The 18,282-nt window shown below is 46.3% G+C and overlaps 1 protein-coding gene across 1 annotated transcript in view; it reads left to right on the plus strand.

Annotated features, from left to right (window-relative positions):
• tmem30b (transmembrane protein 30B) overlaps positions 1-18,282 on the plus strand; it is a 45,345-nt gene that overhangs the window by 2,822 nt on the left and 24,241 nt on the right. The window contains exon 2 of the mRNA XM_063035247.1: positions 6,483-6,590. Within this exon, the coding sequence (XP_062891317.1) occupies positions 6,483-6,590 (108 nt within the window). The remainder of the gene's footprint in view (positions 1-6,482; positions 6,591-18,282) is intronic.

The following is an 18,282-nucleotide window of genomic DNA, read 5'->3' on the forward strand; positions in this document are numbered from 1 at the left end:
AAGGAGAGTGTACCCACTCCCCGTGACTGTGTGTGTTTACTCTGGGTGATCCGGTTTCCTCCCACAGTCCAAAGGCGTACTATTTGGTAGGTTAGTTGGTCCTTGTAAATTGTCCCGTGGTTAGGCTAGGGTTAATTTGGGGGATTGCTGGACGGCACTGCTCAAAGGGTCTAATCCGCTCTATACCTCTGTAAATAAGTAAAGCTAAACTAAGTGCCTCCCTGAAATGAATGTAAAGGATCCCACAGCAATTTTTATTTTGATGAGATTGTGTCTTGGCTGATATTTATTTTTCAAGCAATGTAAATAAAAGAAAAAAAGACTGGTATATTTGGTAATTGTGTGGCTGCTCTTTTTGGGATCTTGCTGTACACAGACTGGCTTCACACACAAAATGCTGGTGGAACGCAGCAGGCCAGGCAGCATCTCTAGGAAGAGGTACAGTCGACGTTTGGGGCTGAGACCCTTCGTCAGGACTGACTGAAAGAAGAGCTAGTAAGAGATTTGAAAGTGGGAGGGGGAGGGGCAGATCGGAACTGATAGGAGAAGACAGGAGGGGGAGGGATGGAGCCAAGAGCTGGAAAGTTGATTGGCAAAAGGGATACAGAGTTGGAGAAGGGGGAGGATCATGGGACAGGGGGCCTGGGGAGAAAGAAAGGGGGTGAGGAGCCCAGAGGAAGATGGAGAGCAAGCAAGGAGTGATTGTGAGAGGGACCAAGAGGGAGAAAAGAGAGAGAGAGAGAAAAGGTGGGGGGGGGGGAATAATAAATTAAATAAATAAGGGATGGGGTAAGATGGCATTAACGGAAGTTAGAGAAATCAACGTTCATGCCAGTCTGGCTTGTTTGTTTTCTACATTTTGGGGTTTCTGGGAGGCGTGGTTTGAAGGGCTGTAAGGTCAATTCCGCACTGTCTCAATAAATAAAAATCTCCCATTTGTCTGCACCGGTAGTTAGGATTACTGATTGACTGGCAAAGGAAAGACATCTGAGAAGGTGGTGAGTGCATCAAGGAGATTTTACTCCAGGAATACCATTAGTAGATGTGCAAAAAAAAAGAGCTGGGTTTTAAAATTGTATGGAGCTGGTAAAATGAAAAGGAATCGCTAACCGTGAGGTCGAATGGCAGCTACAGTGCGGTCTGGGGTGCTTCACTGAAGAATGTTTTGCCCTGCAGCGGATGGCGTTGCGACACTGAACTAAACTGAAAGCGACTGGAATCCTGGTTTCACGTCTGATAGTCTGTGTTTTGTCAGCTTGCATTTTACCGTTTGCGCAGTTTGTTCTTTTTGGGCAATATTACCACAAATAAATTAACAAATAATGAAGCGTATAATAAGTAAAAGGTGGCTGTCTGTCGTGTCCGACAGTGACAGGAAACCTGTGTGGGAGAGGTTTTAAAGTGGAAAAGCCGTTGCACTGGGGCAGTTCTGCTCTCTCGCTCTCAGAAGTCCAGGTCCAGTGGTACAAACAAGTATCACAAACTGGGGTCTTCCTTGGCTGCAGTGGATGACCGTGATGTCTTCTGTGCCTTGTCACGCCCTTCGCTCTCCACGGAGCGTTGCAGAACCACCTTCCTGGCTGTTGGATCTCGCTGTAGATCTCATCCGCTCAGTCCGCCGGAGCCGACTTCATACGCTGGGACAGGCGTGTCCCTGTCTCACCGGGGTGTGAGGTCCACCAGCTACACTCACCTGGTTTATCCCGCCTGTCAAAGCGGTGTACTGTGGTGCGGCCGCTGTCACTCGCAAACAGCTACTGGAACCACCAGTGAGAGCTGAGTATCTGGTGGGGACCAAAGGTGAGTGAGCTGCCCCAGAATGGACACGGCAAGCCCCTTCCCCAGAGGTGCTACCCCTCCCTGACACCCTATACACAGGTGTATAAATACTTCATATTTTTAATGCAGTTCTTAACATAAAAATACTGCAAACTATTTCCTAAAGCTACGAATCAATATGATGATTCCGAGTTGTGAGGAAATATTAAGGTAGGTGACCAAAGACTTGGTGGGTTCAGCACCTCGGGATGCAGCGTAAGTGTGTCAGACTCTAGGATCAGAAGGCTTTATGTTCAGATGCCGTCAGGGTCAAACCTTCAGGGTATGGAGGGCTATGGTCTGGTACAAGTAGATGGGAGTAGGCAGAATAACAGTTTGGCACAGACTAGATGGGCTGAGGGGCCTGTTTCAGTGCTGTGGCTCTCCATGGCTCTGAGGTCTTAAAGGAAAAGGGGCAATGTGGCTCCTTTTATTAAAAAAAAGCATGAGATTTCTCAAAGATTCATCAAAATAATCCTGGCTGTTGAGTGATCAATCAATATTTTGTGTGCACTATACGTTCCTGTAGTTTGTTTATTTATTGAGATACAGCGCGGAATAGGCTCTTGCGTCCCTTCGAGCTGCACTGCTCAGCAAATCCCTGGATTTAATCCGAGCCTAATCACAGGACAATTTACAATGATCAATTAACCTACCCAACGGATAGGTCTTTGGAAGGCGGAAGGAAAGCGGAGCACCCGCGGCGGTCACGGCGAGAACGTACAAACTCCTTACGGCAACGGCGGGAATTGAACCTGGGTCGTCAGTAGTGTAAAGCGTTCTGCTAACCACTACGCTACCGTGCCTCTGATAAATGAATTGGGAGGGGGGTAAAAATCAATTAAATGGCTGAAAATATTGCATCCTAATTTTGTTCGTCTTTGCCAACGTATCACGGTGCGGCTGTGGGGTAGAGACAGAAGAGCCCAGAAAAACAGAAACAAAATGTAACTGAGATATGGCTGGAGGAAACATCAGAGCAAGGTCCACTTGGATTGCCTTGAACCGTGTTGACAGTCGCATGATACAGTGAAAGCAATTGATCTCAGAGTTAAGACTACGGGGCACAAAACAAGGACAGGGACAGCACCAGCACTGACAGCTATAGTCCAGTCTCAGTTTTCCTCCCCAGTGATACTTTATGCTCCGTCTCAAATTGCATATAACTAGATCATTAGTGGCTCAATAGTTCAGATGTGGTCTTGATGAAAAGCTGATTGGCGTTGTTATTAAAAGCAGGAATGAAGTAACAGAGACAGAATCTTGTACGTAGAACATAGACGAGTACAGCACAGGAATCGACCGTTTGGTTGGTTGTGCTGAACCAGCTAAAAAGCAAATCAAAAACACCCAAACACTTGTCCCTCCTGCCAATGCCATGTCCATATCCCTCCATCTTCCTTACATCCCTGTGCCTATCCAAACAACTCTTAAAAGCCTCGAATGTATTTGCCTCCACCACCATATCAGGCAGCGCATTCCAGGCATCCACCACTCTCTGAGTAAAAAAAACTTACCCCTCACATCCCTGTTGACCCTACTCCCTCTCACCCTCAATGCCACCCTCTGGTATTAGGCATCTCAACCATGGGGAATAGATACTCCCTGTCTACTGTATGTATCGCTCTCACAATCTTGTAAACCTCTATCAGATCTCCTCTCCTAAGTCAGAACACAGACTCTACAAGGCAGTGAAGTGGAAATTGGTGATGGTAGGTTGAAGGACTATACAAAATGGATGCAAGGTACATTTATTGTCAAAGTATGTATTCAGAATACAACCCTGAGATTCACCTTCTCCACAGACAGCCACGGAACAAAGAAACACCAAGGAACCCGTTCAAAGAAAAACATCAACATTCCCCCCACGCACAAAAAAAACAAATCACGCAAAAAGCACCAACAAGTAAGAATGGGTTAGACAGTGAATAACATTTTCAGAATGCTGATATCAATTATGATAATTATTCAGTAAGGGTTGGCACAGTGGCATAGCGGTTAGCGTAACAGTATTACAGCGCCAACAATCCAGGTTCAATTCCCACTGCTATCTGTAAGGAGTTTGTACATTCTCCCCGTGACCACTTGTGTTTCTTCCAGGTGCTCTGGTTTCCTCCCACAGCCCAGAGATTTTCGGGTTAGTATGTTAATTGGTTACGTGGATGTAATTGGCCAGCGCGGGCTCTCTGGGCCGGGAAGCCTTGTAACTGTGCTGTATCTCTAAATTAAAAAAATAGACAAAGGGAAAAAAGAAGGCAGCTCAAATGTGACAGTGTTCCTGTGCCACATGTTGTGTAATTTACTACATTCAATGGGCTAAACAATTTCAACATATCACCTCCCCCCACCCCCCCACCGCCGTGCCCTGTCTCCCATGGTCCACTCTCCTCTCCCATCAGATTCCTCGTCCTTCAGCTCTTTACAATTTCCACACATCTCCTTTTAGCTTGTTTAAAAACGCAAACACAAGAAAATCTGCAGATGCTGGAAATTCAAGCAACACACACAAAATGCTGGTGGAACGCAGCAGGCCAGGCAGCATCTCTAGGAAGAGGTACAGTTGACGTTTCGGGCCGAGACCCTTCGTCAGGACTAACTGAAAGAAGAGATAGTAAGAGACTTGAAAGTGGGAGGGGGAGACCCGAAATGATAGGAGAAGATAGGAGGGGGAGGGATGGAGCCAAGAGCTGGGAAGTTGATTGGCAAAAGGGATACAAGGCTGGAGAAGGGGGTGTGTCATGGGACGGAAGGCCTCGGAAGAAAGACAGGGGGAGGGGAGCACCAGAGGAAGATGGAGAACAGGCAAGGAGTTATTGTGAGATTTATTTATTTTCTCTCTTTCCCTCTTACAATAACTCTTTGCCTGTTCTCCATCTTCCTTTGGTGCTCCCCTCCCCCTTTCTTTCTAACAAGGCCTCCCGTCCCATGATACTCCCCCTTCTCCAGCCGTGTATCCCTTTTGCCAATCAACTTGCCAGCTCTTGGCTCCATCCCTCCCCCTCCTGTCTTCTCCTATCATTTCGGGTCTCCCCCTCCCCCTCTGTCACGTACCCCGTGACGGGTTAAAGAACCAGCAGAAATGGAAAACACCTTGGAGTCTGGTATTGCTGTTAACTAATGCTATTTATTAGTAACTATGCAATACAGTAATATAATTCAGATAAATCAAACAGGTTAGCAATGATTATATAAATATAAATATAAAAAACAAGCTTCTTCAAGCCTAGGGATAAATGGATGCAGTCTTACGATGATGAGTAAAGTTCAGTTCAGTTCATGGTATTGAGTTGAGTAGTGATGGAGAGAGAGAGGTTGTGGTTGTTCGAGTAAGCCGATGCCATTGATTCTTCCCGTTGTCCTCCGAAACTTCCAAGTTAGCCAAACTTGACCAACTTAAGAGCGCCGTCTTCAAGTGCTAGTCTGCCAACCCAGGCAAAGGTTAGACACACTGGTAGACTCCACAGGGTCAGTTTTCATGCACTAACGATCACAGATCGATCCTCAGTCCCACACTCGTGGGTACCTGAACAGGATAGTGGTAACTTCACCACACCTTAGTGCATCTGCTTGTCCTGTGAGACAAGCAATTACGCTGGCTTAAATACTGTTGTGCTGAACACCAGCTGTCCATCAAGTAGCTCCTCCCTTCTCTCTCTGTAGGAACTTAGAAGCTGGCAGTGTCCTTGCAGAAATTCCAAACAAACTGTGAGCAGTCTTCGCCCTTCTCTCTCTCTCTCTCTCTCTCTCTTAATAACAAGATGTTTGTGTTGTACAGCTCGCTCTCTCTTTTTTTAAAAGCACAGTTCATAAGGGATAATTCAGGATCCCGTCACACCCTCCCACTTTCAAATCTCTTACTATCTCTTCTTTCAGTTAGTCCTGATGAAGGGTCTTGACCTGAAACATCAACTGTACTTCTTCCTATAGCTGCTGCCTGGCCTGCTGCATTCCACCAGCATTTTGTGTGTGTTCCTTTTAGCTTGCACTCCTTTCCCTCCCCCCACCTTATTCTGACTCCTTCCCCCTTCCTTTCCTGTCCTGAAGAAGGGTCTCGGTTCGAAACGTCGACTGTTTATTCCTTTCTGTAGATGTTGCCGGACTTGCTCGAATTCCTTCAGCATTTTGTGTGTGCTAGTGTGATAGTGTATGTTGGTTATTCTGGATTTCCAGCAGGATGTGGAGAGGATGTTTCCCGTGGTGGAGGAGTCTAGGACCAGAGGGCACAGCCTCAAAGTAGAGGGACGTCTATTTAGAATGGATTTGAGGAGGAATTTCTTTAGCCAGAGGGTCGTGAATCTGTGGAGGCCAGGTCACTGGGTGCAATTAAGGCAGAGGTTGTTAGGTTCTTGATTTGTCAGGGTGTGGAAGGTTATGAGGAAAGTGGGGTTGAGAGGGCAATGGATCAGCCATGATGAAATGGCAGATCAGACTCAATGGGCTGAATGGCCTAATTCTGCTCCAATGCCCTGTGGTCTCCTGGTAAAGAAATTCAAGTTTTCATTGCCGTTGACTGCAAGAATATATATTTTTTCTAAACATGCATCTTTCAATCATCTGCCTTAAAGGTACTTCGTTATGATCGTGCAAATGTGATTTATCTTCAGAAACTTGCCATTAGATCAATCTCTGAGTGTTTTACATCAGAAATGTTTTCACTTCCTCAGCTTGACTACACTGGCAACCAACCGAACAGTTCGTGCTTCCAATGCACTAACAGCACAGTCAAGAACTGCAAATGTAGCGTAACGTTCAAGGTGGACACCGTGTTGGTGGTAAGAACACTGAATGCTCTGGCCAATAGGCTCTTCAAATTAAAAGTGTGTACTTTGTGCATTTTAAATGTCACTGGAGTTGAAATCTGTCCTTCATTAGATTGACTCAACAGTGATATAACAAATTCAGGTTAAGCTAGGCTTGACAACTTGATTGCATTGAACTTAAGTGCAAAATTCAACATCTGTCCCTGCTCAGCTCTTAAACTATGTCTCCCAGAAGATCAGTGCTAGCAATCCTGACTAGTCAAAAAAAATTATTATGGAAATAGCAATGAAGATTCCTTCTATATGGCCAAATGTATATTTAATATTTCAATAACGTTTGAGTCATTTTGTAGGTATCTACTGGTGGCCACCCATTTCAGTGCTACTCCCCATTCCCATCCCAACATGTCAGCCCACGGCTTCCTCTACTGCCGCGATGAGGCCACACTCAGGTTGGAGGAGCCTCACCTTGTATTCTGTCTGGGTAGCCTCCAACCTGATGGCATGAACATCGATTTCTCAATCTTCCAGTTACTGCCCTCCCCTTCACCATTCCCCATTCCTGTTTCCCTCTCTCACATTATCTCCTTAAATGCCCATCACCTCCCTGTGGTTTCCTTCCCACTCCCTTTCCCCTTTCTTCCATGGCCTTCTATCAGATTCCTCCTTTTCCAGCCCTTTACCTCTTTCACCAATGAACTTCCCAGCTCTTGACTTCACCCCCTCCCCTTCCCCTGGTTTCACCTCTCACCTTGTACTACTTCATCCCCTCCCCCCACCTTCTTACTCTGACTTCTCTCCTTCACTCCCAGTCCCGATGAAGAGTCTTGGCCTGAAACATCGACTGTTTACTCTTTTCCGCAGATACTGCCTGACCTGCCGAATTCCTCCCAGCATTTTGTCTGTATTGCTTCGGATTTCCAGCGTCTGCAGACTTTCTCGTGTTTGTTTATATATTGTTTGATTAAGCATCCTTGTTTGTTTGAGTGATTCATTATGGGTTATCCGTATAAATATGTGAACTGCATTTGTCATCATGTTACCACGCGATATGCGCGCGCTTCGGTTAAAGCAAACCCAAAGTTAGACCCACATCTCGGACTCCCGTATCTTCCTTTGCGTTAGTTTAATGTTTTGAAGTTACAAAGCATAACGGCCAAGGACAGATAAAGATGGGCGCCCATCATTGGTGCCCTAAGTGTCAGTGGAGTTATGGGCAATTAATAATAAGACTTGAAAAAGGAATTTTTAAAAATTGTCTAATGAAAATCATGATATTCCTTTCAAGAATACAGATTATATCTGTCATTTCCAGCCAGGGCCAGTTTAAGCCTAACATGTTGTCTAACAGAAACTGAATGATAAAAGTGGATGAGGAAGAATTTCTTTAACCAGTGATCTATGGAATTCATCGTCACTGACGGCTGTGGAGGCCAAGTCATTGGGTATATTTAAAGCGGAGGTTGACGAGTTCTTGATTCGTCAGGGCATCAAAGGTATGGGGAGAAAGCAGGAGAATGGGGTTGAGGGGGAAGATAAATCAGTCGTGATGGGATGGTGGAACAGACTTGATGGGCCGAATGGCCTAATTCTGCTCCTACAGTACTGAGCAAAAGTCTTAGGCACATTTATATAGCTAGGGTGCCCAAGACTTTTGCACAGTACTGTAGTAATTTTATGTATTGCACTGTACTGCTGTTGCAAAAAAAACAAATTTCGTGACATGTGAATGAGAAACCTGATTTCAATATGGGTCCTTATTGCGGACTGAGAGTGGGAAGGGGGCAGGGAGAGGGGAATCGTGGTTGGGGAAAGGAGATGGGAGCGGGAAGCACCAGAGAGACATTCTGTAATGATCAATAAACCAATTGTTTGGAATCAAATGACCTTGCCTGGTGTCTCGGGGCTGGGTGTGTCTGCACCTGCGCCACCCTTTTTCCCCCCCCTCCCCCCAGGCTCCTGGCGCTTCTTCTCTGCCACCTGTACCACACCCCTCCCATGGCGCTCCACCCTCGCCATTCCCAACTTTCTTTGCTCCCGCCAGATTTACAAACTCGCTCTCCACTCCACATTGATAGATACAGTACTGTGCAAACATCTCAGGCACCCTGGCTGTGTATATACTGGGGTTGTATACACTGGAATTTAGAAGGATGAGAGGGGATCTGATTGAAACATATAAGATTATTAAGGGATTGGACACGCTAGAGGCAGGAAACATGTTCCCGATGTTGGGGGAGTCCAGAACCAGAGGCCACAGTTTAAGAATAAGGGGTAGGCCATTTAGAACGGAGTTGAGGAAAAACTTTTTCACACAGAGGGTTGTGGTTCTGTGGAATGCTCTGCCTCAGAAGGCAGTGGAGGCCAATTCTCTGGATTCTTTCAAGAAAGTGTTAGATAGAGCTCTTAAAGATAGCGGAGTCAAGGACTATGGGGAGAAGGCAGGAACGGGGTACTGATTGTGGATGATCAGCCATGATCACAGTGAATGGTGGTGCTGGCTCGAAGGGCTGAATGGCCTACTCCTGCACCTATTGTCTATATGTGCACATACTTCGGCACAGTACTGTATGTCTTAAGGTCTATAGTGTTATAATAAAGAGGGGTTCATTTAGGACTCTTGATTCTTGTTGCGTTATGAGTTCAATTGGTGTTGGCACTGGGAGCCATGCAATTAGTTTAAGATTAAGACAATTTACCCAAGATGCTACACCTCTTAAAGAGACTTTGTTAAGCGATGTCAATACTTATTCAGAGGCTCGCCCCCATCTCCACTGATTTCCACTCCTGAATAAGAATAACTTGGGTGAGATACAAGAGGTCTGGGAACCAAGCCTGCCTTGAAGAAAAGGATGAACTTCATGGGTTGAATGGGGAACGTTACCTAATTGTTATTTATCTCTAAACAGCATAAATTTTATTTAACAATTCATTTATTTGGATTAAGGAATTTGTGTATCATAATGTCCAAAACGACCCACGAACATCAGCTGGCTGTGAGGTGGCATGACCAACTCTCCCTGGTCTCTACCCATGAAGGTCAAGAGGGGCACAAATTTAACTGGGTGTCAGTGAAGGTCATGGCGCAAGCGAGCACGTGGCGTGCAAGGGAATTCCCAGAAGCGTGGTTTTCCAGACGAGCAATTCTGTAAACAAACATGTAGTCCTCGATCCTGTTTATTAGCCGATGCAGGCAAAATTCCAGACCACGACGCATGAAGTTTGCAACACAGCCGGTCAGCGACGAGATTTCTTCCACGTGGCACAGCTGAGTTTCTGAAATGATGCCTTGTCAGCTGATTGAAAGGTATATGAAGGCCAAGCATTCAGAGGACACACCACGATCAGCAGCACACTGATGATATCTCCTTGCATGGTGACGAAACGTTACAAGTAAATTGCCAAGATCAGAGAACAACTCAACCCAACCATCGACCACAATGTTATTCATTACAGTGGAGGCAAGAGACTGCAGATGCCGGAGTATTGTGTGCAGTTTTGGTCTCCAAATTTGAGGAAGGGCATTCTTGCTATAGAGGGAGTGCAGCGTAGGTTCACTGGGTTAATTCCAGGGATGGTGGGAATGTCATATGTTGAAAGATTGGAGCAACTGGGGTTGTATACACTGGAATTTAGAAGGATGAGAGGGGATCTGATCGAAACATATAAGATTATTAAGGGATTAGACACGCTAGACGCAGGAAACATGTTCCCGATGTTGGGGGAGTCCAGAACCAGAGGCCACAGTTTAAGAATAAGGGGTAGACCATTTAGAACGGAGTTGAGGAAAAACTTTTTCATACAGAGGGTTGTGGTTCTGTGGAATACTCTGCCTCAGAAGGCAGTGGAGGCCAATTCTCTGGATTCTTTCAAGAAAGAATCATGAAAGGTCATGTTTGACCAATCTATTGGAGTTTTTCGAGGAGGTTACCAGGAAAGTGGATGAAGGGAAGGCAGTGGATATTGTCTACATGGACTTCAGTAAAGCCTTTGACAAGGTCCCGCATGGGAGGTTAGTTAGGAAAATTCAGTCGCTAGGTATACATGGAGAGGTGGTAAATTGGATTAGACATTGGCTCGATGGAAGAAGCCAGAGAGTGGTGGTAGAGAATTGCTTTGCTGAGTGGAGGCCTGTGACTAGTGGTGTGCCACAGGGATCAGTGCTGGGTCCATTGTTATTTGTCATCTATATCAATGATCTGGATGATAATGTGGTAAATTGGATCAGCAAGTTTGCTGATGATTGGAGGTGTAGTAGACAGTGAGGAAGGTTTTCAGAGCCTGCAGAGGGACTTGGACCAGCTGGAAAAATGGGCTAAAAAATGGCAGATGGAGTTTGATACTGACAAGTGTGAGGTATTGCACGTTGGAAGGACAAACCAACGTAGAACATACAGGGTTAATGGTAAGGCACTGAGGAGTGCAGTGGAACAGAGGGATCTGGGAATACAGATGCAAAATTCCCTAGAGGTGGTGTCACAGGTAGATAGGGTCGTAAAGAGAGCTTTTGGTACATTGGCCTTTATTAATCAAAGTATTGAGTATAAGAGCTGGAATGTTATGATGAGGTTGTATAAGGCATTGGTGAGGCCGAATCTGGAGTATTGTGTTCAGTTTTGGTCACCAAATTACAGGAAGGATATAAATAAGGTTGAAAGAGTGCAGAGAAGGTTTACAAGGATGTTGCCGGGACTTGAGAAACTCAGTTACAGAGAAAGGTTGAATAGGTTAGGACTTTATTCCCTGCAGCGTAGAAGAATGAGGGGAGATTTGATAGAGGTATATAAAATTATGATGGGTATAGATAGAGTGAATGCAAGCAGGCTTTTTCCACTGAGGCAAGGGGAGAAAAAAAACAGAGGACATGGGTTTAGGGTGAGGGGGGAAAAGTTTAAAGGGAACATTAGTGGGGGCTTCTTCACACAGAGAGTGGTGGGAGTATGGAATGAGCTGCCAGACGAGGTGGTAAATGTGGGTTCTTTTTTAACATTTAAGAATAAATTGGACAGCTACATGGATGGGAGGTGTATGGAGGGATATGGTCCGTGTGCAGGTCAGTGGGACTAGGCAGAAAATGGTTCGGCACAGCCAAGAAGGGCCAAAAGGCCTGTTTCTGTGCTGTAGTTTCTATGGTTTCTATGGTTTCTAAAGAGTTAGATAGAGCTCTTAAAGATAGCGGAGTCAAGGGATATGGGGAGAAGGCAGAAACGGGGTACTGATTGTGGATGATCAGCCATGATCACAGTGAATGGCAGTGCTGGCTCGAAGGGCCGAATGGCCTACTCCTGCACCTATTGTCTATTGTCTATTGTCTAATCTGGAGCATCAAACAGTCGGCTGGAGGGCCTCAGTGGGTTGAGCAGCATCTGTAGGAGGAAAGGAATTGTTGCAGTATCTCTCTTTTCCTTTTTCCCTTTTTATACTAGCCGTGCCTTATCTCCGCTCTTGGGAGTTTGCGCGATCTCCCCTGTGACCATGTGGGTTTGCTCTGGGTGCTCTGGTTTCCTCCCACAGTCAAAGGACGTACCAGATGGTCATTGTAAATTGTCCCGTGATTAGGTTAGGGTTTAACCGGGGGTTGCTAGGCGATGCCTCTCGAAAGGCTGGAAGGACCAACTCTGCACTTTATCTCAGCAAGTCAGTAGTTCCCTTCCTCCCATCGACATTGCTTAACCCTCTGAGCTCCTCCAGTAGATGGTAGTGAAAGAGTACAAACAGCACTGTGGAGCTATGTTTACCATATTAAAAGATCTTGTGTATTTTCCTACTGCGGACAAAATCGACTTGTGGACCCGAGACCCATTTGTTTCATCAGCATACAGGAGGGGGATTGAAAATTTAACCGAGTGGTGTAATAACAACAACCTCTCACTCAGTATCAGTAATACCAAGGAACTGATTGCAGACTTAAAGAGAGGGAAACCAGGTGTCCATGAGCCAGTAGTCATCAGAGGATCAGAGGTGGAGAGGGTCAGTAACTTTAAATTCCTGGGTGTCATTATCTCAGGGGACTGTCATATAAATACAATTGTGAAGAAAGCACGACAGCGCCTTTACTTCCTCATGAGTCTGCAAATACTTTATATCTTATACTTTATTGTCACCAAACAATTGGTACTAGAATGTACAAGAATACTAGAATTCCTGGATTACAAATATTAAATATTAAAAATATTAGAAATAGTAAAAATTAGTAAATATTAAAAATTTGAATCATAAATCATAAATAGAAAATAGAAAAATGGGAAGTAAGGTAGTGCAAAAAAACCGAGAGGCAGGTCCGGATATTTGGAGAGTACGGCCCAGATCCAGGTCAGGATCCGTTCAGCAGTCTTATCACAGTTGGAAAGAAGCTATTCCCAAATCTGGCCATATGAGTCTTCAAGCTCCTGAGCCTTCTCCCAGAGGGAAGAGGGGCGAAAAGTGTGTTGGCTGGGTGGGTCATGTCTTTAAATTCCTGGGTGTCATTATGTCAGGGGACCGTCATATAAATACAATTGTGAAGAAAGCACGACAGCGCCTTTACTTCCTCAGGAGCCTGCGAATATTCAGCATGTCAACAAAATCCTTGGCAAACTTCTATAGTTGTGTGATGAAAAGTGTGCTGACTGGATTATGGACAGGTATGGGAACACCAACACCTTTGAGCGGAGCGTCCTACAAAAGGTAGTGGATTCAGCCCGGTATATCTCGGGTAAAGCCCTCCCCACCATTGAGCACATCTACATGAAACGTTGCCATAGGAAAGCAGCATCCATCATCAAAGATCCTCACTACCCAGGCCATGTTCTCTTCTTGCTGCTGCCATCAGGTAGAAGGTACAGGAGCCTCAGGACTCGCACCACCAGGTTCAAGAACAGTACTACCCCTCAACCATCAGGCTCTTGAACAAAAAGGAATAACTACACTCATTGTGTTCCTGGTGTTCCCACCACTGACGGTCTCCCTTTAAGGACTCTTTAACATTATTTCTTGCTCTCCTTATTTATTGCTATTTATTTGTATTTTCATTTGCACAGCTTGTTGTTAATTGATCCTGTTTACAGTTACTGTTCTATAGATTTGCTGAGTATGCCTGCAGGAGAAAACCTCGGGGTTGCTTGTGGTGGCGTGAATGTACTCTGATAATAAATTTTACTTTGAATGTTGTTATCCGGGGACAACTTGTGTGGATGGAGCATCAAAGCCTGATGATTTGACCTGTAGAGGGAGCATCTTGCTACACAAAGAACACCCACAGCACTGCCAACCACACATACAATCATCCTCGCTGGGAAAGCCAAATAGGTCCCACCTTTGACACCAGACTCCTGAATTAGGTTCTCAGTTCTAAGCTCTGTCAACCAGGGAGGTTGAGCAAGATCGGTGGTTGGAAGGGAACTGTTGATTTCTTCAGATACAATGCAAAGTAGTCCCTTCCAGCCCATCGAGCCGCGTCGCCCAGCAACGCCCAATTAAACCCGAGCCTGATCAAAGGTCAAAGGTCCAATTTAATGTCAGAGAAATGTATACAATATACATCCTGAAATGCTTTTCCTTCGCAAACATCCACAAAAACAGAGAAGTGCCCCCAAAGAATGAAAGACTGTTAAATGAGAGAACTCCAAAGTCCCCCCTCCCGCACGTAAGCGGCAGTGAGCAACAATCTCCCCTCCCCCCACCAGCAAACAAAGCAAGCATCAGCACCGCCACTGAGCACTTAGCGTGAGCAAAGCAGTATCAAAGACACAGACTTGCAGTTACCCCAAAGGCTTCGCGTTTCCCCCAGTATACAACATACCACAGGTTTTCTCTCGCTCCCTAATAAGGGAGAGGGAGGTGTCTCCGTTTTCCCAGCGAGCGGGAAGACATAACAAACAACTCGGTGGTTTACGATGTTAAAAGACCGTTACGTCGCTTTTTTCCGAGCTCTGTGCCTGAAGATCGTAAAGATCCCAGGTCTTCAGGCCCACAGCAGATATCCCGACTCCCTCAACGACACACGAGTCTCCTGTTGTGACACTGACCCTCGATCCGCCCGTCTCCAGAGCCCCGAGATCTTAGGCTTCAAAATACGAGCCAGACTCTCAGGCCGAACCCTTGGTGTGCCGAATAACGGCCGGTCCTGAAACCCCGAGAACGGGTCCTATTCCTGCAAAGAACCGAAGTCAGCGTGTAACTTGTTCAATCCCTTCCGACCTATGTTCGTGACACTTCTCACGCTCTTAAACTTTTCGATGATTTTAAGTTCCCTGGCCCCCACCGCTTTATTTTCACCTTGGATGTCCAGTCCCTATATACTTCCATCCCCCATCAGGAAGGTCTCAAAGCTCTACGCTTCTTTTTGGATTCCAGACCTAATCAGTTCCCCTCTACCACCACTCTGCTCCGTCTAGCAGAATTAGTCCTTACTCTTAATAATTTCTCCTTTTGCTCCTCCCATTTCCTCCAAACTAAAGGTGTAGCTATGGGCACCCGTATGGGTCCTAGCTATGCCTGCCTTTTTGTTGGGTTTGTGGAACAATCTATGTTCCGTGCCTATTCTGGTATCTGTCCCCCACTTTTCCTTCGCTACATCGACGACTGCATTGGCGCTGCTTCCTGCACGCATGCAGAACTCGTTGACTTTATTAACTTTGCCTCCAACTTTCACCCTGCCCTCAAGTTTACCTGGTCCATTTCTGACACCTCCCTCCCCTTTCTAGATCTTTCTGTCTCTGTCTCTGGAGACAGCTTATCCACTGATGTCTACTATAAGCCTACTGACTCTCACAACTATCTGGACTATTCCTCTTCTCACCCTGTCTCTTGCAAAAACGCCATCCCCTTCTCGCAATTCCTCCGTCTCCGTCGCATCTGCTCTCAGGATGAGGCTTTTCATTCTAGGACGAGGGAGATGTCTTCATTTTTTAAAGAAAGGGGCTTCCCTTCCTCCACTATCAACTCTGCTCTTAAACGCATCTCCCCCATTTCACGTACATCTGCTCTCACTCCATCCTCCCACCACCCCACTAGGAATAGGGTTCCCCTGGTCCTCACCTACCACCCCACCAGCCTCCGGGTCCAACATATTATTCTCCGTAACTTCCGCCACCTCCAACGGGATCCCACCACTAAGCATATCTTTCCCTCCCCGCCTCTCTCTGCATTCCGCAGGGATCGCTCCCTACACAACTCCCTTGTCCATTCGTCCCCCCCATCCCTCCCCACTGATCTCCCTCCTGGCACTTATCCGTGTAAGCGGAACAAGTGCTACACATGCCCTTACACTTCCTCCCTTACCACCATTCAGGGCCCCAAACAGTCCTTCCAGGTGAGGCATCACTTCACCTGTGAGTCAACTGGGGTGATATACTGCGTCCGGTGCTCCCGATGTGGCCTTTTATATATTGGTGAGACCCGACGCAGACTGGGAGACCGCTTTGCTGAACATCTACGCTCTGTCCGCCAGAGAAAGCAGAATCTCCCAGTGGCCACACATTTTAATTCCACATCCCATTCCCATTCTGACATGTCTATCCACGGCCTCCTCTACTGTAAAGATGAAGCCACACTCAGGTTGGAGGAACAACACCTTATATTCCGTCTGGGTAGCCTCCAACCTGATGGCATGAACATTGACTTCTCTAACTTCCGCTAGGCCCCACCTCCCCCTCGTACCCCATCTGTTACTCTTTTTAATGCACACATTCTTTCTCTCACTCTCCTTTTTCTCCCTCTGTCCCTCTGAATATACCTCTTGCCCATCCTCTGGGTCACCCCCCCCCCCGTCTTTCTTCCCGGACCTCCTGTCCCATGATCCTCTCGTATCCCCTTCTGCCTATCACCTGTCCAGCTCTCGGCTCCATCCCTCCCCCTCCTGTCTTCTCCTATCATTTTGCATCTCCCCCTCCCCCTCCAGCTTTCAAATCCCTTACTCACTCTTCCTTCAGTTAGTCCTGACGAAGGGTCCCGGCCTGAAACGTCGACTGCGCCTCTTCCTATAGATGCTGCCTGGCCTGCTGCGTTCACCAGCAACTTTGATGTATGTTGCTTGAATTTCCAGCATCTGCAGAATTCCTGTTGTTTCTGAAGATGCAAGCAAAGGAGTTGCTGTTTAATGCCATCTTAACTCCGCCTCTATCTCCAGGTACTTTCAGGGGACAATTTACAATCACCAATTAACCTGTACCTGGGGGGTGCACCTGGATGACAGACTTGAGTGGAGCACCAACACAGAGGCTGTGTACAAGAAGGGCCAGAGTCACCTCTACTTCCTGAGGAGACTGAGGTCCCTTGGAGTATGCACGCCTGTCCTTCACATATTCCACCAGTCTGTTGTCGCCAGTACAATCTTCTACGTGGTGGTGTGCTGGGACAATGGCAACAACACGGGTGATGCCAACAGGCTCAATAAACTGGCTAGAAAGGCTGGCTCTGTTTATAGGAGTCAAACTGGACACACTGGAGTCTGTGGTAGAACAATGGACCCTCTGAAAAATCCTGGCATTTCCAGTCAATGTTTCTCACCTTCTGCATGCCACTTGGCTGAACAGAGAAGCACTTTTGGAGATAGTCTAAGACCACTGCGCAGCTCCAAATGAACACTATACAAGGTAATTCTTAACCTCGGCCATTAGGCTCTACAATGAGTCAACCTGTAACCGGGGAAGTGATGACCTCTGGTTAGATTGTTTGTGGTAGCTTATTGTTTATTCATTCTACTTCTAATATCTGTGTATCTGTGCACTTGTAATGCTACGGTGACACTGTAATTTCCTTCAGGATCAGTAAGTCTCTATCTCACCCTAATAATTGATATGTCTTTGGAGATTGCCAGGTGGTCAGAGGAAGGATACAAAGATCTACTGATATGTTCATTGAAGAGGTGCGACTGACTCCTGGAATTCTCAGGCTTAAGGTTGTCCAAAGTGGAGAAGGAGCATTCAGGTTTTGTGAGCCTTCCGTCCAGGAGCGCACATGGTCCTGAGTAGGAAGCTGAAGGAGTCCACAGCATCTCAGGCCACCTAACAACCTCCCCAGTGTGTGGAATAGTCTACAGTTCCCACGTTGGCCTCATTAGCTGCCTTTTTACTTTATTGTCGCCAAACAATTGATACTAGAGTGTACAATCATCACAGCGATATTTGATTCTGCGCTTTGCGCTCCCTGGATTACAAATCGATGGTAAGTATTAAAAATTTAAATTATAAATCATAAATAGAAAATAGAAAAGGGAAAGTAAGGTAGTGCACAAAAAAACCGAGAGGCAGGACCGGATATTTGGTGGGTACAGCCCAGATCCGGGTCAGGATCCGTTCAGCAGTCTTATCACAATTGGAAAGAAGCTGTTCCCAAATCTGGCCGTACAAGTCTTCAAGCTCCTGAGCCTTCTCCCGGAGGGAAGGGGGACAAAAAGTGTGTTGGCTGGGTGGGTCGTGTCCTTGATTATCCCGGCAGCAGTGCTCCGACAGCATGCGGTGTAAAGTGAATCCAAGGACGGAAGATTGGTTTGTGTGATGTGCTGGGCTGTGTTCGCGATCTTCTGCAGCTTCTTCTGGTCTTGGACAGGACAACTCTGAATCCTTACTGGAAACAGATTACCCTTAATCCTGAGAGACTGTCCAAGAAGCATAGAAATAAGACTTGAGTTTATGACTTGAGTGCAGATGAAAGCAAAACCAGACAGCACAAAGTACTGGAGGAACTCAGCGGGTCAAGCAGCATCTACGAAGGGGAATAAACA

Source organism: Mobula hypostoma, chromosome 28 (assembly GCF_963921235.1).
Source record: "Mobula hypostoma chromosome 28, sMobHyp1.1, whole genome shotgun sequence".
Classification (NCBI taxonomy): domain Eukaryota; kingdom Metazoa; phylum Chordata; class Chondrichthyes; order Myliobatiformes; family Myliobatidae; genus Mobula; species Mobula hypostoma.